General features: G+C 35.7%; 1 protein-coding gene across 16 annotated transcripts in view; it reads right to left on the reverse strand.

Annotated features, from left to right (window-relative positions):
* The window catches only part of STAU2 (staufen double-stranded RNA binding protein 2), a 306,203-nt gene that overhangs the window by 226,875 nt on the left and 53,403 nt on the right, over window positions 1–25,925 (reverse strand). For all 16 annotated transcript variants that reach the window (XR_013553422.2, XM_078441529.1, XM_078441532.1 and 13 more), the window contains one exon: window positions 20,167–20,302. Coding sequence is in view for 15 of the 16 variants with exons in the window: in XM_078441529.1 (XP_078297655.1) it covers window positions 20,167–20,302 (136 nt within the window). In the remaining variant the exon portion in view is untranslated. The remainder of the gene's footprint in view (window positions 1–20,166; window positions 20,303–25,925) is intronic.

The following is a 25,925-nucleotide window of genomic DNA, read 5'->3' on the forward strand; positions in this document are numbered from 1 at the left end:
ATCATGCTTACAGTAAGCCTGTGACTCACACACTGTGAAAGCTAATTCCAAAGATAAATTTATGCTGCCCTCTAATGGTTCAAGATAAATATTTTTAACTGTATAATACCAGAAATACTGACGATGAATACAATTTTATTATTTATAAATGGGAAAATTATATTCAATGTCATTGAAGAAAAATAAGATTTCACTCTGGGGTATGATTGAGCTCAAAAGACTAACTATGACTGCTATATTTGTGTTCAAGACTTTTTAAGTTATCAAGCCATTTTCATCCTACCACCATGTTTGACAATCCAAGTAAAAATCAAGATAAAAATATACACCACTTCTGTGCATTCCACAACAGCCATCTCTAATTCAGCTTTTCTTCAAGTAAATCTATATCAATGGTCTTTAAACTCAATGTTCACGCACCATTAAGGAATTTTGAAAACTATGTGTATTCTTGCACATTTTTATTACATCTAAAATTTTAATTAGCACACCTAAAATTTTTCATTAGCTTAAATACTTGCAAAGAATATACTTTCTGGTTTACTGCAATATTGGCAATTTAAAATACAAGTGTTATGTCACTCCTTTAAATGTACCCAAAGGAATCTAAATATCCTAACAAGTTGATACCTACCCTCAAAAGCACAAAAATTCTCTTCAGTATACCAAGATTTTTATAAATTTTTTTTCCTTCTTGAACTTGCATGTTATTCTACTCTCTCCATGGAATTTTACCGTTAACTTTATACCTGGAAATCTTTTATGGCTCATTCTATTGTAATCCTATGCGTCAAAAATATGGATATTAATTAAAATTTCTAGACGTTTGTATTTCCTGTCACCATAAGCATATATGTTCAAAAAAATCTGTGAAATGAGACATTGTTACAATTGTTGTTAGCAGATAATTAATGGAACATAAATATTAGACACTTCAATGAATAATTTTTAAACAAAAAGTAAAATCTTAGGGATATGCTTCTTACTGAGATGGATAAGAAATAATCCTCACTGCTAAAAGAACATAGATTCTCAATTTTATTCTTAATTCAAAATTTCCTAGGTTTAATCACTGAGAAACGCTACTCACATGCAGAAGGAAATCATCTGAGTTTTGTTACAGCAATACATATTTTGTGTCACAACTTATATTATGATCTATCAGAAACTGCTTTTAATGACACGACAACTGATAACTTGACTAGATCCTCTTGTAATTTGTGGAAAGCAAAGAACTAGAAACTACTGACATACAAGGGGAAGTGTTACGTGTTTATTACAAGTATTCAGCTTCTCAATTTCAAGGAAGAAGTCCAAAAAAGCATTCCTAAGACAACAAATGACTATTAATTATATAAATTATTCTTTCACCTAGCAGCATCTCCTTTAATTTGATATACTCAGAAAGGGTAAAAAAAAAAAAAATTAAAATATTGTTAATTTCAATACCCTTCCCTGGTATGATATTTGTGTAATAAAGTGGGTTTTTTTAACGTTTATTATTGAGAGACAGAGCATGAGCATGGGAGAGACAGAAAGAGGAGACACAGAATCTGAAGCAGGCTCAGGCTCTGAGCTGTCAGCACAGAGTCCAAACTGCAAGATCATGACCCGAGCCGAAGTCAGACGCTTAACTGACTGAGCCACCACCCAGGCACCCTTCTAATAAAGTGCTTTTATCTTATCATGAACTTCACATATATTGTCACCAAAACTTTGGAATAGCAGACTTAGCTCATTTAATTTATGATAAACACCCAACAATACATACTGTCAACCAACCCCAAACTAGGCTGCCAAAAAAAAAAAGTCTGACTTTGTTTCTCAAAGTTGGGCTTAAAAGAATGAGATTTCTCACAAAGCAAGACCCAAGTATACGCCACATGCAACAGGATACCAAAAACAGAGAAAGACTAAAAATTAAAGGACAAAGGTATACCAGGTTAATGGAAACTAAAAACATAGTGATTGTAACCTTGATATCAGAAAAAGTGAATTCTATCTGAAATGCATTAGTGTAAAAGGACATTTTCTAATGCTACAAATCTGCAATTCTCAAATAATATATAACCATTATGAGTATCTATGGGTCAAATAACACAGCAACCACCTCTATAAAGCAAAATGTTACAGGAGATGCAAGTAGATATAGATAGAAGCATGCAAATACGAAGACATTTTAACATGCCGCTCTTGGTACAAGACAGATGAAGTAGGCAAAAAGTAAAGATACAGAAGACCTAAACAACAAAATCTTATGGGAGATCATATATACATCAATCTTCATATCCTTTATATTTCTCAAGTACATATGCAATCCTTGCACTGATTCCACATTAGATCTCAAAGAAAGCATGAGTAAGTGCCATCAAGTAGAAACATTACCAAAAAAAAAAAAAAAAAAAAAAAAAAGTCTTGGATCACAAAGTGATAAACCAGAAATTAAAAAATTATAAAATGAAAAAATAACCCTCTACTTGAAAAATTAATCCTTTACTGAATAACTTCTACATAAAGGGAAAATACAAACTGAAATTACAGAACAAAAATAATGAAAATACTATATAACTAAAATTGTATACAGTAAAATCTGGAAATTCTCCTCTGTCTCTATATCTGTCTGGTCTAGATTATAAATGTTATATAGACTTAAAAATGTTAAAGACTATGTAGTCTTTGATAATTTGGTAGACAGAATACCTCTGTGAAACTCTGTGGGTCTGGTCCTTTTGTGTGCATTTATTAACTTTCTCTATTTGTTTCAGTGAATATTGATGCATTCAAGCTTTATATTTCTAAGGGGCCAATTCTGGTAAACAATATTTCCCAGGAAATTATCTAGATCATCTAGGTTTTCCAATATATTTTTACAGAGGTTTGTAGACTCTTATAATTTGTTAAAATTTTCTCTAATTTCTTTGCCATTCTGCCTTAATCTTCATTATTTCTTTCTCTGTACTTTCATTGTTTTCTTTTCTCTAACTGCATCAGCTAGTCAGTCTATGACAAATAGTTTTGGAGATGGTGTGCCTCATTACTGATCTTGGTGTTAAAGAAGATAAATAACCTTCTAAAGTACTCTCGAGGTGTCTGCCATAATCCCCATTACGGCATTTATCATTCTCAGTTATAATCATGTATCCTCCACTACCAGGCTATAAGCTCAAGGGTAAGGGCAGTGTCCTACTCATCTTCATGTTCGCCAGCATCTCACTTCTCAAGAACTACTAATTGATTAACACCGACATACTGAATGAATCAATGAATAAACATATTCCTGGTGTCAATGAATCAGAGGAGAAAAAAAAAAAAAAATGTGTCCCCAGATAAGAATCTGTAACTGTGAGGTGGTGTTAAAACTGGCTGGACCACACTTCACACTCATTAGGATGGCCCTCGTCAAAAAAATCAGAAAACAGTAAGTTTGGCAACCAAGTGGAGAAATGGGAATCCCAGTATAAAACCAAATTTGGACAATGTAGACTGTATTTTTAAACTAGAAATTTCCGTACCGAATATACGAATTTTTGTTGTTCTAGCATGCCATCTCCACTCCTTACCAACTCTGGAATACACTAAACATCAGATTCTATACCACTACTGTAAGGCCCATCTTACCCATTATGCCCTAGGCTAATACAATGCCTCTAGCACTTTTTCCATCTTCAGCTGCCTGTCCGCAGCCTTCTTCTAAAGCATGCCTAGCACTTAAGGCACAGCCCTTTCCTTGGGCTGACTAAACTTGCTTCTATCAATAAACAATTTGAAATTAAAGCTGTGGAAGGGGAAACGGTCTCTATCATCTCTGATGTATCTGACACCTTTGGTTCTTTTCTCCTCCTGCTGTTGTTAGGGTTGCAAGAGGCTAACTTCTATTGGTCAGGTGGCATTGAGGGGAAAATGTTCCTTGGAAACCAAAGTTAGAACTATTTACAAGGTATATGGTTCACTGTAATTAAAAAGAGCTTTTATGGAATATCTTGGGAACTGTGCCACCATTTACCACACTCTATGAGAAATACATTCTAAGCTTCCAGTAACCAACATAAAAACAAACTTTGGGACATGGCCTATTTTGATGCTCACCCAAAATCTTGCCCAGAATTTATTAGATACAATATTTCATTTCCAAGAAATACTATTATTGCAGAAACTTCTATAAACATGTAACATAAACTCTCACTGATAATCATAGCACTTACATTGCAAACCATACTTAAATTTATTTCTAAATCCAATTAACATTAAAAACTTCATAAACCTTTTGCTAAAAATCAACAGTTGAACAAAATATGTAACAAGTGATTGAACATTAAGAAAAAACACCTGGTAGATCATGTTTTTCAGTTCATAAAGGAACTCTCCAAGACAAAGACAAAAAGACAGAATTTTTGAAATTTCTCAGAGCTAAGACTAGCAACTGTATAAATTCTTTGTACAATTCTAAAAATAGAAAGCCCACTCATCTATAGGTCACATGCCACGTTAACAAGGTCTTCACAAGCTGAACTGTCATTTTGTCCAGGTATTTTTTAAAACACAGGTAAATATGCATTGTTAAAGCAAGATTTTGCTGAACTACATGAAAGAAACATTTGTGGTAGAGTATTGCTTCAAACACATAGGGGACAAACTATTGTACTTGGTTTCCAGAGGATGAACAACAGACTGGTAAAATTGGTCTCAAATAAAATAATGCAGGATGCTGCTTATTTCTCTAATCTAGGAGACAAGTTATTGGGATTCTAAAAAAAATCATGGCTAGAAAGATGGATCACTTCTTCTAAAGAGTTTTGAATATAGTGTTGATCACATTTAAGTCCAGGGTACATTTTCCTAAAGAATCATGATAAACTTGTGGGAGATGAGGACTTATAGTCCACCTTACAGATGAGGGCTTTGATGCTACTTTCCTTATAGTCACCTTGATGGAGAATAATTTTTAAACATTCAACATAAAGAACTCAAAAAGGATTCTCAAGAGCATTACAAAAATAAGTGGCTAAATAAAATAAAACGATCAACCCAGAATTATAAAAAGTCATTTTTTTTTTTTTTTAAGGATTGGCTTTGTTTATTCTACTTTTGTTTTTGTTTTAAGGGGATATGAAAAATGTTAAACATGTGACATGTAAAAAGTTATTTATTTATTTATTTAATTTATTTATTTATTAAACATACCAGATAATTTAAACAGTCTCTAATACAAAATTAAATGGTGAGCCTTGGGCTTGCCTGACTGCCTGTAAGAGGAGAAAAAGGAGTCTGGAGTTCTGAATTTGTATCAGGGGAAATTTGTTACAAGTTATTAGTCCTTGAATACTAACTCAGTGGCAAGCAAACACAAACTAACCATTCCTTGGGAATGAAAGTGACAAAGTTGAAAGATCAAAGGTAAAATGGATGGCTATCAAGTTATGGCAAGGCAGCAGAGGTAGCTGTATAAATGCCACAAATAATTAATAAAAAGCACAGAATTTCTAGGCTCATGCCCAAATCCCAAATTAATAACTGCTCATGTGCACAGTAGTTTTCTAAAGGAGAAATGACTTTCTGGGCTGCAATGGCAGTATCATTCCAGGATCAACTAAATTCCAGCAAAAGGCTAAATAAAGGTATGTATTTCCGTATTATAGAATCAGTCATTCCTTCTGGTAAGTAAATACTTAGAAATAATAATAGAATCATATCTGATTTTTTTTTAATTGGGCAGAAGTGAATTATTAAAAACCTCTCAAAATAACAATGTCCTAGGGCAAATACTCTGATACTTAAAATTATTTTTAAGGAAATACAAACACTATGGTAAAGTAAGAAAATGGGCCATGTGTAGTCATGGAATTGTCATATTTAATCTTGAAAACAACATTATGAAGAAGCATAATTTATTCTCCCCAATTTACAGATGTGTTAACTGAGAATTAGAAGGTTGTTCAAATCCACACAGCCATCATTCCAACTCCAGATCCTGTACTTACAACTATATTAGCTACAATATAATAAAGGCTCACAATTAAACAACATTTACTGAGCAAAGGCAAAAGCTAAGCAATTTATAGACATGCCATTTTATTCTCAAACACTCTATGAGGTAAATATTATTTTAGCCCCTAGTAAAACATTTACAATGGTTTTGGAGAAATGCTTGAGAGGCAAAATCTGATGCTTAGACACACTTTTAGCTTCAAAGAAAATTCAGTATTACAAAATATTTTTTAAAAATACATGAACTTTAAAAAAAAACCTCAGCTTTATTGAGATAAAATTTGCATGCAATGAAATGTGCCTATTTTAAGCTCACAGTTAATGAGTTTTGACACACTCATTCAAGCCAATCAAGATACGGAATATTTCTATCACCCCAAAAGGCTTCCCTGTAGAAAAAATCCCCACCTTTGGATCCAGGCAAGCAATGAACTGCTTTAGGTCACTATGGGTTAGTTTTGCCCATTCTAGAAGGTCATGAAAACAGAATCTTACAGTATACACATACGTATCTGGCTTCTTTCATACACCATAATGCTTTTCAGATTCGTTGAATCAAACGTTTTACTACTGGGTAGTATTCCATGGCATGGTTACATTATAATTTGTTCAACCATTTAACTGGTGGTGGATATTACTATTTTAGGGCTATTATAAATAAAGATGCAAAAAGGAGGGGGAAAAAGGAAGGGAAGGGAAGGATAGGGAACGAAAGGGAAGGGAAAGGAAGAAAAAAAAGAAAAAGAAAGATGCTACAAATATTTATGTACAATCTTTGGCCACATATTTTCATTTCTTTTAGGTAAACACCAAGAGTGGAATTGCTGGCTGGTATGGTAAGTATACCTTTAATTTCAAAAGAAAGTTACAAACCATGACAAAAAGGCCATACAGTTTTATCTTCCCAGCAACAAGGTATGAGAGTTTCCCCTGCCTGGTCATGACACTTGGTATTGCCAGTCTTTTTAAATTTTAACTACAGTTTTAAGTCGTACTTCCCTGAAAATTAATGATTTCAAGCATCTTTTCAAAGGCTTATTAGCCATTCTTATCTCTCCTTTAGTGAAGTGTCCATTCAATTACTTTGCTCATTTGTTTGTCTTAAGTTTTAAGTGTCCATTTATATATTCTGGATACAAATCCTGTGTCAAACTATGTATTGCAAATATTTTCTTCCAGTGTATGTCCTGCTTTCTAGTTTTTTAAACAATGACTTTCAGGTATCAGAAGTTTTAAATTTTGATAAAGTTTAATTTCTTAATTTTTCTTTTATGATTTGTGTTTTTTGTGTTCGAAGAGATCTTCACCTTTCCCTAAAGTAGCAAAATACTTTCTTCTGTAAATTATGATTCATGCTTTTTAGGTTTGATAAAATCTTTGCCTACCTCCAAAGTAATAATGTGTTTTCTTCTGAAAACTTACAGCCCTAACTTTTACACGTAGGTCTGTGATCCATTTCTAATTAATTTTTGTCTGTGGTGTAAGGTAGGTGTTGAGAAACATTTCTTTCTATCTGGATATCCAATTGTTTTACCACTGTTTGAGGGAAAGAGTATCCTTTGCCTATTAGCATCTCTGTTAAAGTTAATTTTGAGAAAAAACAAATTGACTTATATATATGAGTGGGTCTATTTCTTGATTCTATATTCCAGGGATCAAGCGAGCTTTTTTTTCTGTGAACAGCCAAATAGTAAATATTTGGGGCTTTGCAAGCCATATAATCTGTCATATCTACTCAACTCTGCTGCTATATAGCATGACAGCAGCTGCAGACAATATACAAACAAATGATCCTATCTGTGTTCCAATAAAACTTGACATTAAAATTTCAACTTCATCTAAATTTCATGTGCTATGAAACATCTTTTTCTAAATATTTTTTCCTAACCATTTAAAAATGTAAAAAACCCTTCTTAGCTTGCAGGCCACACAAAAACAGGGAGACCAGATTTGCTCCATGAGCCAGTTTGCCAACCTCTGTTCTATTCTGTTCCACTGATCACTCCCCAGGCCAGTATTTAACTGTCTTGATTACTGAAGCTTTAGAACAAGTCTTGAAGTCAGGTAGTATGAGCTCTTCAAATTTGTCCATCCTTTCCAAAACTGTGTGGTAACTGCAGTTTCTTTGCATCTCCACACAAATATTAATATTATCAATTTTACAAACACACACACAAAACCCTGCTGATTTTAACTGGGATTGCATTACAGCTGTATGTTAACTTTGGAATAACTGACGTTTTAACTATATCAAGTCTTCTTTAATTTATTGGAACGATATTTTTTAGTTTTAGTACACAGTCTGTACATATATTTTGTTAGATTTAATACCGGGTATGACATGCTTTTATACTATTTTAATGCTCAATTGTTCATTACTATGAAATAGAAATACTGTTGATGTTTTGTACATTGACCTTGTATCCTGTGACCTTGCTCAACTCATTTGCTTCAGTAGCTTTTCATTTTTGAGTTAAGAATTTTCTAAAAAACTAATGGTGTTTGCATATACAAGTTTTATTTCTTCTTATCCAATATTCCCCCCCCCACCTTTATTTCTTATTACACTTAATAGAACTCAAGTACAATGCTAACTACAAGTGATAACATGTACATCGCTGCCTTGCTCACCTTACAAGTAAAATATTCAGTCTTCCATCACAAAACATAACAACAGCTATAAGCTGTTTAGAGAAATCCCTTATCACATTAAGGAGAAACTACTTTCCATTCTTAGTTTGATGAGTCTCTATCATGAATGAGTGCTGACTTTTATCAAATGTTTTTTCTGTGTCTGTAAGATGCTCACATATTTTTTAATGTTTATTTTATTTTTTGAGAGAGAGTGCAAGCTCTAGCTTCTTAAGATGGAAGCCTTAAGCAATAATGTTGGACTTTTTCTTTTCTCACGTAGCATTTAAAGCTATACGTGTCCTTCCAAGCACTGCTTTAGCTGCATCCATATCTCAACGTTTCATTTTCATCTTCATTTAGTTTAAAATATTTTTCTAATATCCTTGGTGATTTTTCCTTTGACCCATGCATTATTTAGAAATATGTTGTTTAATTACCAAATACTTAAAGAATTTCCAGATATTTTTATCATATTTATAACTCAATCCCTTTGGGATCAGAACACAGTTTGTATTATTTCAATTCTCTCACATTTATTGAGAATTGTCTCATAGCACAGCATATCATCTATCTTGGTGAATGTTCTGTGTGTGCTTAAGAAGAATATATATTCTGCTGTTATTAGATAGGGAGATCCAGAACACTCATTGACAGTGTTATTGAACACTGTCTTAGCTTGGCCTGCCATAACAAAATACCACAGACTGGGTGGCTTAAACAACAGAAATTTATTTTCTCACAGTTCTGGAGGCTGGAAGTCCAAGATCAAGGTGATTACGTGGTCAGTTTCTGATGACAGCCCTCTTCCTGGCTCGTAGACAACCGACTTCTTAGGTCCTCACATGGCAAGGGCAGAGGATATGCAGAGCTAGCTGTATGGTGTCTGTTCTTAAAAGAGCAATAACCTCATCATGAGGGCCACACCCTCATGACCTCTCGAAACCTAACTACCTCCCACAGGCCCTATATCCAAATACCATCACATTTCAGGTTAGGGCTTCAACATATGAACTTGGGGGGTACACAATTTAGCCCACACCAGTGCCTTAGTTTAATTGTTTTCTGCCTAGTTATTCTAAAGCCTGTTCATCGGTGCATGGATAGTTACAATTGTTAGGTTTTCTGGATGATTTTATCCTTTTATCATTGGTAATTTTCTTTTTTTTTTATTTTTTTAATGTTTATTTATTTTTGAGAGAGAGAGAGAGAGACAGAGCGTGAGCAGGGGAGGGGCAGACAGAGAGAGAGAGACAGACAGAGACAGAATCTGAAGCATGTCCCAGGCTCTGGGCTGTGAGCACAGAGCCTGATACGAGGCTTGAACCCACGAACCATGAGATCGTGACCTGAGTGGAAGTCGAACGCTTAACCGACTGAAATACCCAGGCGCCCCAGTAATTTTATTCTTGACAATACTTCTTGTTTTGAAGTCTACTTTGTCTTATATAAATATAGCCACTCCAGCTTTATTATGATTAGTGTTTGCATGAAATATCATTTTCCGTACTTTTAACCAATCTGTGTCTTTACAATGAAAGTAGATTTCTTTATATACCATATGGTTGTATTTCCTGCTCTTTTATCAAGTCTGACATTATCTTTTAACTAAAGCATTTAAACCATTTACATTTAACATAATTACTGATATCTCTGGGTTCAAATCTATCATCTTGCTCTTTGTTTTCTATTTATCCCATATGTTCATTACTCTTTTTTTCCTCCCTCTTTTCTGCCTTCTTTTAGATTATATTTCTTATTCTATTTTATACCCACTATTATATTCTTAACTATTCTTTTTTTGCACAGCATCAATAGACATCTTTAACTTACCATAACTTCCCTTCGTATATTATATCCGTTCACATATAATGTAAGAAACCTCCCTAGGTTTTCTAGGTGTTTATTCGGGGGAGGGTAAATCTGGTCCCAGTTATAGCCAAAAGCATAAGTCCCACAATATTTTTAATAATTTTATTTTTATCTAATATTTGAAGAAACAGATGTGAGGTGGGGAAGGGCTCTTTATATTTCATTTCAAAGAAAAAGTTGTATTTCTATTTCATAAAATGAAGTGTGTCATATCTGGTCTTACCAAATGAGTAAGAGTTACAACTTTTGTTTTAAAGAGTCAAAATGTTCACTAGTTCCTATTCTTAATTCCTATTCTTGAAGAAACAGATGTGAGGTGGGGAAGGGCTCTTTATATTTCACTTCAAAGCAAAATGTTGTATTTCTATTTCATAAAATGAACTATGTCATATCTGGTCTTACCAGATGAGTAAGAGTTACAACTTTTGTTTTTGTTTTTGTTTTTTTAATTTTTTTTTTAACATTTATTTATTTTTGAGACAGAGAGAGACAGAGCATGAATGGGGGAGGGTCAGAGAGAGGGAGACACAGAATCTGAAACAGGCTCCAGGCTCTGAGCTGTCAGCACAGAGCCCGACGCGGGGCTCCAACTCACAGACCGAGAGATCACGACCTGAGTCGAAGTCGGACGCTCAAACGACTGAGCCACCCAGGCGCCCCACAACTTTTGTTTTAAAGAGTCAAAATGTTCACTAGTTCCTATTCTTAATTTTAAATACTGTTGCCTAAGGCAAGAGCTTCTGGCCCAGACTAAACCCCTCATTTCCCTTGCTCTCTGATTCCCTGGCTTCATGCTCCAGTTCATTCTCCCTCATCTTTGCTTTCTTAACCTACTCAAATCCTCTTCTCTGACTCACTGTAAGAGTCTTAAAACACAGTGTATTTTTAACACTTCTTTATTATGGGTTTGGATTTATTTCCCCCAAATAAAAACACATTTCTAATTTAACTAATGTAATCCTATGTAAAAATAGAGAATATTGAACACTTTTGTCTTATAGCCTTTCAGTTCTACATCTACCTATAAAGTAGTATCCTCGTGAAGAAATATCATTTTTAAAAGAAATGTCATCTTGACGGGTGCCTGGGTGGCTCAGTCAGTTGGGCGTCTGGCTCTTGATTTTGTCTCAGGTCATGATTTCATGGTTTGTGGGTTCAGGCCCTGCGTCGGGTTCTGTGCTGATGGTGCGGAGGCTGCTTGGGGTTCTCTCTCTCTCCCCCTCTGTCTGACCCTCCCCTGCTCACTCACTCGCTCTCGGAATCAATAAATATAAGCTTAAAAATGTTTAAAAAGAAAAGAAACGTCATTTTGAAAAGTTGTAATATACATAAAGTATACAATAGAGAAAAGAATATGTTCCCCAAATCAAGGGATATAATGTACAAAAGGCAAAATTATATATAACTACTTGAATGAATTCCTGCTTTTCACTACTTCACATTTATTTCATTTATCCAAGAGGCTTTAAAGTTGTGTACTTTGCTGACTTTTTCCTGTTACGTTGAAACATATGAAAATAACATATTTATAGGACAAAGAAAGGTAAAATATTAATGACTTTATATGGTTTAACCTCTCATTTATCAGTTAACCACCAGCCCTGGAATACTAACCAGTGTAAACTCACCCAGTCTGCATGTTGTTTTATCAGTACACAAGCACCACCTGGTGGCAGAAAGCGAAATTATAGGCTTTTCCTGTTTATACTGCTCCATACAAATATTCAGTTTCTCAAGTGTTCTACTTTCCAACTTGCTTTTTCAAAGGGCAATAGAAAGTAGTGAAGGACACTTAGACTGACGGTTTGAATTATACACCTGAAACTAATATAACACTGTATGTTAAAATTTTAACATAAACTTTATGGTGGGATGAAAATTTTAAGACTTAATTTTAAGAAGTTGGAACAAGCTCAAAATTAATAGCACACCACACAGTATTAGCAGCTAGTCATCAGCCTATATAACAAGCTGTGAGATGCAACAAGATATTTCATAAACTAAAATCTTGATTATTTCTAATTTTACTGATAATTAACATAATGAAATAAAATCAGTTCAGGTACTTCAAAAAATCTGGGGCACCTGGGTGGCTCAGTCGGTTAAGCATCTGACTTTGGCTCAGGTCACGATCTCACAGTTCATGGGTTTGAGCACCACGCTGGGCTGTATGCTGACAGCTCGGAGCCTGGAGCCTGCTTCAGATTCTGTGTCTCACTTTCTCTGCCCCTCTCCTGCTCATGCTCTCTCAAAAATAAATAAACGTTAAAAAAAAAAAATCTGTTTCACCCTATCAAATTTCCACTGATAGCTATAGCTGTCCAAAAAGTTCTTTCCAAGTCTCACAGACTTGGGCAACAAGAGGGGAGACCATGAAGATTCAAGTAGGTACCTGGCTCTGCCCATTGGAACAAGAAACTTTAGCAAAATAGTTCTCTTTCCTTATTTAACTTACTATGACTCATACCATACATCTTAAGAGAAAGCAACTTTACCAACCCAGGTACAAGTAATTGGACCAGGAATTTGATACATTAGCAACCAAATATTGTCTTGACACAAAATATACCAACCACACCTGAGGATGGCCATGCTTGGCATGGGGGCGTGCCATGAAATTTTTCCAACTCAAATAATGACAAACCAGCATAACTAAATCCTTTTGAGAAGGAAATATAAATCCTACATGAACAAAGAACAGATTGGTCACTCAGACTTTGGTTGTAACCTAAACAATGTCATTGTCTATTGTCTGCAGGATGCATTCTGATGTGTGAGCTTCAAGGAGGCTCCAGACCCTGAAGTTCCTCTTCCCATGTGTTCTTCCAACAAACTTTAAAAGCTGAGGATAATCTTCCCATACATACCCTCCACTGAGGCTTTAAAGAATAGTAAAATGGGCTCTTCCTAAATACAGGCAGTTTAAACTCAACATAGTCGAAACAGAATTCCTAATGTTTCCAAAGATCAACTCTGACTCCTCATTGTGAAAAATATTACTAGTGATCCAGATAGGTGAAAGTTACCCTTAATTACTTTCCTCATCCAATCAATCCCCAAGTGCTATCAAGTTCACCTTCTAAATAGACACTGCCTCCCTCTCCATCTTCACTGTTCCAGGCTCTCATCACCTTAAGCCTAAATTACAACATCCTTGTAATTCATCTTTCTCCCTTGAATTTTAAGCCTATCAAAACTATTTCCCACATACCGCCAAAGCAATATGTCTAAAACAGATACCAAATTATTTTATCCCTCAGCTTACAATCCTTCAGTGGCTCCCAATCACCTTCAGTATAAATCTAACCCTCTTCCCAAGGCCATCTGAGGACATCAGATCAGCACCCTGACTGAACTTTGGGCCTTTTCATTCCAGACATACCACATGGCTTGCAAGTCCATGATGAACTAAACTTCTCAGGATTCCTTGTTGTTGTTCCCAAAACCTAGTTTGCTTTTCCTCACCTTGGTCACCTGGCTAGTGCCTAGTTAACCTTGGAGATGCAGTTCAAGTGTCATTTCCTTCTGGGAAGCTTCTTTCTTTGATTCCCCAATATGAGTGAGGTGGTTGTTCTCAGTGTTTCCACAGCACCATATGGTCACATCTATCACTCTGTTACTGTTTCTCTGCATTGTTTTCATCTTCTAATGGACTGACTCAGAGTCTACCAGACTATGTAAAGTATCTACTAAAGTATCTACTCTTAACACGACACGTGGCAAAAAGCAGGCATTTGTAAATATTTGCTTAATGAAAGATCTCATGAAAGTCCTTTCATTTTATCATCATCTCTATTTAGGAAATGAGGAAACTAAGAGAGGTCCAGTGCCTTGCTCAAAACCACACAGCTAAAAGCATCAGAATCAGGATTTGAACCAAAGGTTCTGACTGTAATGGAAATGATTCTCCTTCAGGATCTCTGCCTTGAGGGAATCTTTCATAAAATAATTGTGCTCTGCATAGCAACTTGAATGGGATAGATCCCTGTTTCTCCTGGCTGGGCACAAACCCAAGCATGGGCTAATTATTCTCAAACCCCAAATCCAGTCTGAATGACAAAGGGATGGATAGTCTACTCAGTCTTTCCTAGGACTTTCCTAAGAATGACACAAAAACTTGTTCCTTCTCTGGTACCACATGTCTAAGGACTTTGTAGCATATGAGATACAGCAAATGAAAGTCAGCTTCTTTAAAAATGAAGCCAAGCAGAGGAAAAATGAGACAAGAACTAAAAAGAGAAATGGAAAATGAGGGAAAAGAACACTAAAGCCCTATATTCAACCATGCCTGAAATCTCCCCAAGAGACCTCCCAGTTATTTAAGGCAAAAATCCCCATTTTCACAAAGTCTTGTTTGAGTTGTGGGCCTTTGGCCATCTGCATCAGCAGACTGGGGACCTTTTGGCCACTAGCCAAGCAGTAATGCTCCTTGCATCTGTGCATACACAAAATTGATAAACTGTCTGTTGGAGGCCTGACTTCAACCATTCTGTTCCTTGGGATAATGTATACCACTTTTATAACAAAGATAGGAGAACAAGAGCATAAAGTATTCTCCAAACTTTACATCCTACACTTTGTCATATAAATTTTTGTAGCTTTCAACTTTATATCTGTTACTGAACAGTGGCCCAAATGAGAAAGAAAAAGATGTAACTGGATACATTCATTTTTAAACATCTTGGGTGTAACAAAAAGAGACAGGTACTTCAGAATCCAGCTTGCATCCAGATTTTGCTAATGGATAAATCTCTTTTTTTCCCCAGCCATCATAAAACAGGACAGCGGAGGGATGGGGGTGGAGGGGTGGTTTCTGTAAGTGCCTCCTTAGCCTTTGAGTCAGTTCGAGTGTAGAAACCTCATCAGGAAAAAACAGAAATAAAAATAAATACACTTAAAAAAAACAACATGGGTAATACCTAATTATTACTTAATACTATTTTAAGTAGAAAATGACATCACCTTTACATAAATCCCTCTAAACAATATTTGTTTCTTAGACTTTTTAACTTTTCATTCCCTGACTTAATTAAGAAGCTACTGATTCATTTGGAGTCTGACAAGGAGAAGAGTGTCCCCTCTGATCTTTGGCTCCAAATTCCCTGTAACACATTCAGGTGTTGTCATCCGCAAATGAAGGTCATACGTGAAATCATAATTTTTACAGCCTAATGAGTAATGGTTAGGTTTGCCCTTTCGTGAGCAGCTTTTACATTGAAACACGGCCTGGCAGCTTACCAGTACTTCCCTATTTTCTTTTTACCTTTTTTTTGTGATCTGCAGAATCTCAAAACAATCTGAAAAGCCTCTCCAACAATCTGGAAGCAAAGTCCACTTTCTCCATGAAGTTGGAATGGACTATGGCACAACCCTCTAAAGAAGCCATAAATAACTTCTTGTGCCCCTCATGACAACCATGGAATCACATCTTGAAACCAGAAATTGCCAAGAAAGGAAAAATGTCAACATCTTAACATAAAACTTACCACAGGAAAAAAAAAATCAAACCAAACCACAGGACCCCTGTCACATTCTCATATGCCAACTATTCTTCCCCTTGGTTCACTGTTTTCCAGCCATACTGGTGTCCTGGTAAAGACATCAACACACCTGGAACATTCCCACTTCAGGAGCTTTGCACCTGCTGTTTGTTCTGCTTGGAATATTCTCTCCCTCTTTCATGACATTCTCACTACTTACTTCCTCTCTCCTTTTAGGTCTTTATCAAAAGTCACCTTCTCACTAAGTAACCACTTCTTACTGACTGCCTCCCCTGCTAGAATATGAGCTCCATATTAATAATCCACAGAGATTACTGTCTGATTTTTCATTGCTTTAGCACCAGATTTCTTTCATTTAAAAGTAATAAATTCACTAATCGAAACTCTAGTTAAGATTTCAATAAAGGACTATAGATACCAAAATACAATAAGCATTTAAATATAATATCCTCATGAGACTATTCATTATAGTACATTAAAAATAAGGGGCACCTGGGTGCTTCAGTCAGTCACCCTCTGACTCTTGATTTTGTCTCAGGTCATGATCTCATGATTCGTGGGTTTCAGCCCCACATTGGGCTCTGCGCTGTCAGCACAAAGCCTCCTTGGGATTCTCTCTCTCCCTCTCTTACTCTGCCCCCCCACCCCGCAAAATAAATAAATGAACTTATAAATCGATAGACAGAATATCTTGCAAGTACAAACAAGGCAAAGTATATCTAATTCAGGTGACCAAATATATCTGTTGTGCTAAGTGGACAAATAGTTTTATTTATATTAGGTAACCTCAGGCTCATGAGAAAGGCAATACGCATGTTATACAGAAAAAGACAAAGTAAAGCAACTACAAGAGACATGTGATGCCCTTCTTGCCACCTATGGGGTGTGGACACCAAGTTGAGAGCTGGTAAGCCTGCCACTGGATGCTCCAACTAGGAGACACTAAGAAGAGAATAAGAATGGAAAAACATGCCAGGAAAACAAAGGGAATTAAGGATTTAGGCCAAAAGAGTAAGGGGGGAGATGGTCAAGACTCTGTGGAAGCATTACCTGACAGGACCACACGTCACCAGCTGCAGGTTTCAGCAAGGCGGCAAGAAAGGTGTCGGCTATCTGCTAGGCAAGGGACATCACCACAAAGAGCAGAGAAGCCCAGCGGACAATACGGAACACCCACACAACGGTGAGGGTCCCTCCTTCCCTACCACGACAACACAGTAAATTCCTCTGACACACCCAGCAGAAAAGCGGCAAGGAGCAGAAGTCTAAGAGATTGTACACATTTTTATTAGAGAATCTGAGCAATAGTATTTAAAGGAACCATTTAAAATCTGAATAGGACTGAGTTTTAAATGGTAAATACGCACTACCAAAGAAGACACCAAAAGGTATCAGGTTATATGTACACTAAATATCTTCTTCTCACATCTGAACTGTAACGTCAGTAAGTACACAAAATGATTTTAAAAATATCAGCATCTTGGGGCACCTGGCTGGCTCAGTCCATCAAGCATCCGACTTCAGCTCAGGTCATGATCTCACGGCTCGTGAGTTCGAGCCCCGCGTCGGGCTCTGTGCTGACAGCTCAGAGCTTGGAGCCTCCTTCTGATTTCTTTCTCTCTCTCTCTCTCTCTCTCTCTCTCTCTCTCTCTCTCTCTGCCCTTCCCCCACTCATGCTCTGTCTCTCAAAAATAAACATTAAAAAAAATTTCTTAAAAATGTATCAGCATCTTAACACTAGAAGAAATGTTAATTATGTGACATGATAGAGGTGTCAGCTAACCCTACAATGGCAATCATAATGCAACATAAATGTACCAAATCAGTATGTTGCACACTTTAAACTTGTACAATGTTATATGTCAATTATATCTCAATAAAAATATTCTTTTTAAGAATTAGTAAACATCTGATCACAAGAATTTCTTAGGCATAAAAGGAGCGGGAGAAATCAAACACACAAAAATTATAGATTAGACCATATAATATCTAAAACTGTTGCACATCAAAAACAAACACAAAACTAAAGCCAATTTTTGGTGGGCAGGAAAATTAAACAAAATAGGCAATGCTAATACCTTCTCCTCCATACGTAAACATTTGAAGATTGGTCAAGTAATGCAACAAAAGTTACCAAATTAAACTAGACAAATCAAAAAGGACAAGTGACTAATAAATATTTAAAAACTGTTCAACCTCACAAGTAATCAATAAAACCAAAATTTAAAAACATACCACTTTTTAGCCATCAAATAAGACAATGTATTTCTAAAAGTCAGTGTTGTCAGAATGGAACAGAATATACTCTAAGAAATTAGTACAAATGTTAATGTAATTGGGTAACATTATTTTTTTCAACCTAATATTCCCCTATAGTAATCTATTTTAAGACAATAATCAGTGATGTGAACAAAAATTTGTATGTAAAAATTGTTTGCGGTAACATTGCTTACAATTGCCCAAAAAAGGGGGAAACAACTTAGATGATCAACAACAGGTGCATTTCGTTTATATACTCATCAAGTATTCTTTGTTTGTACCTGTTTATATCCTTGTAAAGTATAACCTGGCCAAATGAAGCATTATATAGCCATCAAAAATGTTTTTCAAAAGTCACTTAAAAATATAAAAAATGGGGGCGCCTGGGTGGCTCAGTTAAGCATCCGACTTCACCTCAGGTCATGAACTCATGGTCTGTGAGTTCGAGCTCCACGTCCAGCTCTGTGCTGACAGCTCAGAGCCTGAAGCCTACTTTGGATTCTGTGTCTCCCTCTCTCTCTGCCCTTCCTCTGCTCAGGCTCTGTCTCTCTCTGTGTGTCACTCAAAACGAAAAAACCATTAAAAAAAATTTTTTTAAATGTGAAAAATTGGGGGCGCCTGGCTGGCTCAGTCAGAAGAGCATGTGACTCTTCTGTGACTCTTACAACTCAAGGTTGTAAGTTCGAGCCCCACGCTGGACGTAGAGATTATTAAAAACTAAATAAACTTTAAAAGAAATATATGAAAAATGATCCCTATTCAATGAAAAGAGGGCACAATATTGTACATGTGGAATGAATAAATTATGATATATTCATAAACAAAGGAACACTATTTAGCAATAAAAAATGGCAAAATCCAGATACAGTACAAGCAACAAACAGAAAACAAAAACAAATAAACAAGAAAACCATTATATGAAGTGAAAATATCCAAATAAAAAGAGTACATACTATATGAGTCTATTCATATGAAGTTCAATGACATGCAAAACTAATTTACAGTGATAGAACCATGGTTACTCCTGGGAGGAGGTGTAATAAATGCAAATAGGTATGAGGACACTCTCAGGGTGATAGAAACACACTGGCGATGTTGTGAGGATATACATATGTAAAAAGCGATCCATTAAAGTATAAATATGTATGTATATACATAAATGATAGTTATCACAATGTACATTTAAGATCTGTGCGTTTTGTGATTCATACATGGTACCTCCATAAAGTACTGTAGAAATTGCATATAAAGGAATAAAGGATAACTTCAATTTGGTTAAATAAATGTGCAAAGAATAAAAAAAATATAAAATACATCAAAATATTAAAGACATTTATTTCTGGAATTACAAGTTATTTATATTTTCTTTTTAACTTTCTGCATTTTCTACATTCTCTACAATGAGTTACGTGACTTTTATAAATGATCAGAAAAAAAAAACACTTCACATTTTTTTTAATTCTGCCTTGCCTACAAAAGAAAACTCTGTTACACTTGTAACTATCACAAAATTATGCAATGTGTAGAAAGACTCAGTAAATTCTTCCAACAAATTTCCTATAAATTAAAAATACTCATGTTTGTAATGTATTTGGACAAATTAAGAAAAACACTAGCTAAGCTAAGTATCTACAAGTCAACTGAGAACTCAGCACTATACTGTGGCATGATTTTAAAACATGGTCCTGCCTGCAACAAATACAGGGCTCTCATGACTCTATAAAAACTAGTTCCTGAAAACCAGTTACTTTTAAAAATATATTACTTTAAATATTCCTTTGAGCCCGACTTATCTAAATTCCATGCAAAATGCCCAAAGTAAATTCTCTTCACATTGCAAATACTCTTTGAGTTTTAGAAACTTTTACAATGTGCATAAAATAATAAATGAGAACAAAACCAAAGAAGACATACAAACCTCTGATTGTACATGCCCCGAAAGTTGTAATTAGCTCTATAATTTGGGAAAGGCTTTGGATCTAATGGCCTGTAGATGGCAGGCTCTCCCCTTTTCATAGCAAGCCCATTCAGTTCCACAGTTGGAGTTATACTACCTGTTTAAAAAAAAATATTAAAAGCACACAAGTGAAATATTTCCATAATAAATCACACAAGCCATACTTACATTACATGTCATTACCATGAAAGAAGGTGGGAGTCAATGGCCTGTCTGTATGATGGTCTCAGGGATGTAAATACAAACTACATGAACAGGAAAATTGTTTCTAATGAAATCTCTTTGGGGTTTTGGCAACCTTTTTTTATATTCATGACCAAAAATTCAATTTGAAAGTCATACTATTTCAAAACAAGGGAAACACAAGACTCATAGATTGCTTAATTCGAATATTATAAAGTACTGAACTTCAGCATAAATTACTCACCCCACGAAGCTTTCAGTTATTTAATCATTAAAAACATTATCATCTGTGAATATTTTTATATTTTGCTAATCAAGCAGCTGAAGTTAGCAATGAATACAGAGTCATCAGTAATTCTTGGACTTACCTAATAAAACTAAATTTTGAGTTTCTATCACATACAAGACAAAGCAAATATACTAATGCTTTGTATAAATAATCTTTAAAGATACACACTGAAGCGTTTTTGGATGAAGTGATGTATCTGAGACTTCTTTCAAAATAATTCCAGAGGAGAGACAGATTACAAACAAGGTAACTGTTGAAGCTGGTGGTGGGTATAGGGATGTTTACTATCTTATTTACTCTACTTTTTTGACAATTTGAAAAATCCATAATAAATAACACACAATGTAAATTATTACATCGTATTATTTTGAGTACCAAAAGAGGCTATTTAGTAAAACATATGTATATATGTTCCATATAACAAATTATACAAAGGAATCTAAAGTTTTCGGAGAAAGTAGTAATCAGTGTAAATTCTATATACACTATTTTGCTTGAATTACGCCTTCTGCAATATACATTTAAGACTCCGTTCATCACATACAAACATGGGCCCACTTATTGCAGCAGAGAAACTGGGGCTGGCAGAAAGCACCCACCAGGGGTGGGAGAGCCGGACACAAATGCACAACTGGCAGCCATGGCATAAGCAATCCATCAAGAGTCTATAATGCTCACTTCATATCTCATTTCTAAAGCGTTCAAGTGAAGCCGCTAAAGAGTATAAGGACAGGAACTATAACCAAGGTTAAGGGGAAAAATAAAGAGAGTGGAAGGACAGAGGAGGCAAAGAAGGAAAAGATAAGCATAAGAAAAACAGCAAAGCACAGTTAACATATTGAATAGCGAGTCCAATTAGTCCAAATCCCTAATTTAATACCAATACTCAGGGCAGAAGAAGAGAAAGGCAAGAATAAAGGGATTCTCTTTTCCTTCTTTCTTTCCTACAGGATTTTACCAAAGGATAAGTAAAATCCACAAACCTTAAGCATACAGATCCACACATTATTATACATGTAAACACTCAGTGCCCATCATTCAGATCAAGATAGGAACATTTCCATAACCCAGAAAGTTCCATCACGCCTTTTTCCAGGCAACACCCACCTCCCCGAGTTACCTATTCTGACTTCTGTCATCAGAGATTTGCCTGTTCTTCAAACGTGAACATGTATTGTTCTATCTTGCTTTTCACTCAACATAGAAATTTTGTCAAATATATCAGTATTTCAAACATTTTTTATCACTGAATAGTATTCCACTGAATAAATACATTAGTTTATCTATTCTGCTATGAATGGGGCATTTGAGTTGTTTCCAGTTGGGAACAAGTATAAAGCCACAATGTTTTAGCAGAGACATACACAGTAAGTTCTCAGGTATATGCCTAGCAGTGGAATTGCTAGATCGCAGAGTAGGTTTATGGTTAACTTTATTAGAAATTGTGTAAAAGTTTCTAAAGACCTAACACCAACAAGCAGTCTATGCCTTTCAAAGTTTAAGTTTTTCTTCTTTCATAAAGATCGTAGTTTAATAACTAGCATGTTAATCAATCAGTTGTTAAGATTTATGTCATTCCGAATTTGACTTGGCCATAATCATACAGACACAGATAGCATAAAGTTCAAAAAGAAAAAAAAGCTTAAAAGACCTCATCATTTAAGTAGGGCAATAAATAAGAAACTGTGAGTTTAAAAAGCACCAGTAAGGTGATTTTAATGCACTAATGGCATATAAATGTCCTCCCACCTATACCAAAATTGGGTGGTAAGCCAGGTAAAAGTATTATATTCATATCATTTGAATCAATAAATGATTTCATGTAAATTCTTCATTTGAATTTTTTTTTTAACGTTTATTCATTTTTGAGACAGAGAGAGACAGAGCATGAACAGGGGAGGGGCAGAGAGAAAGAGAGAGAGACACAGAATCTGAAATGGGCTCCAGGCTCTGAGCTGTCAGCACAGAGCCCGACGCGGGGCTCGAACTCACAGACCGTGAGATCATGACCTGAGCCAAAGTCGGACACTTAACCGACTGAGCCACCCAGGCGCCCCTAAATTCTTCATTTGAAAGTAAGGCTGGTATATTTTCTTCACCGAAATGCTAGACACTGGTCTGTGTGAAGGAGAGTGGAGAAGAAGCAGACAAGTGCACACCAGGCTGAAGAGGTTTCAACACTTAGAGTGAAGTATCCCCACCTGTTTAATAAAGAACCAGACTGGAATCTCTGCATGCACACAGCCTCTCTACCTACACAGAAATGCTTTCACAGAAAACAGTTAAAGAAGAACTTTAAAGTATGAGAACCTCCAAATAATAATTCTAAGTACCACTCCACCATGTGAGAGCTGCACCCAGGTTGCATAAAAATAATCATTACATAGAATCCTCATGTGTTACATGGCTGCAAGGTTGACACAGTCAACACAGAATCCATTTCTATCGGTTTTTCGGTATGTTAAAGGAAACTTCTGTATTTATCAGTGAAAAACAGAACAAGGTTAATTGATTATATATACAAACGTACATAACAACAATTGTGGATTCCTATTATGTGAAAAATGGAAGAAAAATGCCACAACTACTTTTCAAGGAGCTACATAATACTAACACTTCAGGAAACAGCTATGTAGGAAGTTAGAATAGTCCCTGGAGCACAGCAGTCACTCAATAAATATTCGTTCAAAGAATGAACTGATTAATCAACCAAGATGCCTTGAAGAAATGGCTGGTGCTGGGACCAGGACAAGGATAATATGAGATGCCTTTGGAATCTCTTACTGTGCCAGACAGTAAGAAATGCTCAAAGAAAACTGAGGAAACGCTAGAAGGACAGTGGAGTCAACCTGAAAGGTTCATACCACTGGCTAAGTCTGTGACAAATTGAGAACCAAAATAAATAATGATAGATTATAAACCAGTAAGCAAAACAGGAATCCAAGAGTCTATAGTGATATAAATAAATGAACAAACAGAAAAATGAGGGGAAAGAAAATTCTAGGGTAGAATGCCAACTAACAGATCTAAAATAAATGGAATTAAAATATCACCCTTTGAGACAGAATAAATTTCTGTTGTTTTAAACCACAAAAAGAGACAGACAGACAGACAGATAAAATCACCCTTTGGCACTCTTTAGAATATTAATTGATTCAGAAAAGAATCATCAATAGATGCCAAATCTGGTACGTGATACAAACTTTGATGAGAAACAGAATGTTTATATAGTCTCAAAGTTTTTCCTCAGAAAACACTAATTAAACCCTTATTAATTTCTTATTATATAATAAGAAAACATACTTATTAACTAACTTTACAATAGAGAACCCTACAAACATACTCTTCACCAAGTGACAAAAGTCATCACTAATGGGTCAAATCAAAATGGGGTGTGTCCTGCTATATATCACTGAGATAAAACTAGGTCACTGGGATATTCATGCTAAAAATGCATAAATCATGAGGAAGCACCAGATAAACTCAATCAAGGGGCATTCTACAAATGAGGTGGCCTGTACTGTCCAAAATGTCATGGTCATAAAAGATAAGAAGCTCTAAGGAACTATTCCACATTAAAGTAGAATGAAAAGAAACACTAAGTACATGATCCTGATTAGATCACAGGCCTACAAAGGATATTACTGGGACAATTAATGAACCAAAATGGAATCTTTGCATTACATGATAATACGAGATCAATGTTAACTTCCTGTCAGAAGAATGGCCATGTACTTGGGAAAAAATACTTTGAAGTACGAAGGGAAATGGGATCAAATGTCCACAACTTATTCTCAAATGGTTCAGAAATGTTAACAATTGGGGAATCTGGATGAAGTGTACAAAGGAGCTCTATGTACTCTTTTTACAAACTTTACATAAGTATGAACTCATTTCCAAAAAAGTTTATTTTTTTAAGCTTATTTGAGACAGAGACAGAGCACATGAGTGAGGGAGGGGCAGAGAGAGGGGGAAAGAGAGAGAGAGTATCCGAGGCAGGCTCTGCACTACAGAGCCCAGCACAGACTCAAACCCACAAACCGGGATATCATGACCTGAGCCAAAATCAAGAGCTGGATGCTTAACCAACTGAGCCACCCAGGCACCCCTGCATTTTTTTTAACAGGAAAATTATTTCAACTGGCACTCGACAACAGAGATCTTAATACCAACAGACATATGAAAAGATGCTGACCATCATTAGTTACCAGGGATCCAAATTAAAACTACACTGAATTACTATTATACCCCCGAAGAATAGCTAAGAAATACACTATTATAGTCTGACATTATGTATTTGTATGTATTTCTTATGCATGTGGTTTTTTTTTTAAGTATGAACTTGGAAAGGGCCAAACTTTTTTTTTTTTTTTAGACACAGGATTCCCTAAACTGGGGACGGGCAAAAACAGAGGAGGTTTTATTATGTTGCCCAGATTGGAGTGAAGTGGCTATTCACAAGCACAATCCCACTACTCTGACGTGTTCTGTTTCCAACCTGGGCTGGTTCACCCCACCGTAGGCAACCTGGTAGTCCCCTACTCCCAGGAGGTCACTATATCAATCCCACTGCACTATATCAGTGCAGACACTTGATTGGCATAGCACACTACAGCCCAGAACTTCTGGACTCAACCGGTCCTCCTGGCTCAGACTCCCAAGTAGCTGGGACTACAGGCACATAACACCTATATGCCTTATGTATGCTTTGGGGGTTTTGGGGTTTGGGTTTGTTTTTTTTTTTTTTTTAATCATCCTGACCATTTTTGTTGTTGAAATTAAAAAATAAAAGATACTTAAATACAACGGAGAACATATGGGGCAAAAGCGAATCATAAAATTTAATGCTGAACTAAGTAGTGAGCTGAACAAAACATTTTGGGCCCCCAAAAACACTTAAAAATGGGTATGTTCACAGTTCACAGCAACTGGCTTATAGGTAGGAGAGTGGTCAAAGTTTTTCCAGCTGAATGTCCAGGGAAATTCTCTCTTCAAGGACATCCTTTAATTGTTGTTCTAATTAACTATTCTTTCTGACCAAAACTGTGATAGTTTCCTTACTGTGTCTAACTGATGCCTCAATAGCTTTCTCATCTTTTCAATAGGTCTAGGAATAAAAGACTGATGTAAGAACAGTAGCTGAGATACCTGTCTTCTGTGTATGCTCATCAACCTCTGGTCTTAATTCATCTTCTGATTTGATTTATACATGAATACATGCATAACTCATGGCCCAACAGTTCCAATA

Source organism: Panthera onca, chromosome F2 (genome assembly GCF_046562875.1).
Source record: "Panthera onca isolate mPanOnc1 chromosome F2, mPanOnc1 haplotype 2, whole genome shotgun sequence".
Lineage (NCBI taxonomy): Eukaryota > Metazoa > Chordata > Mammalia > Carnivora > Felidae > Panthera > Panthera onca.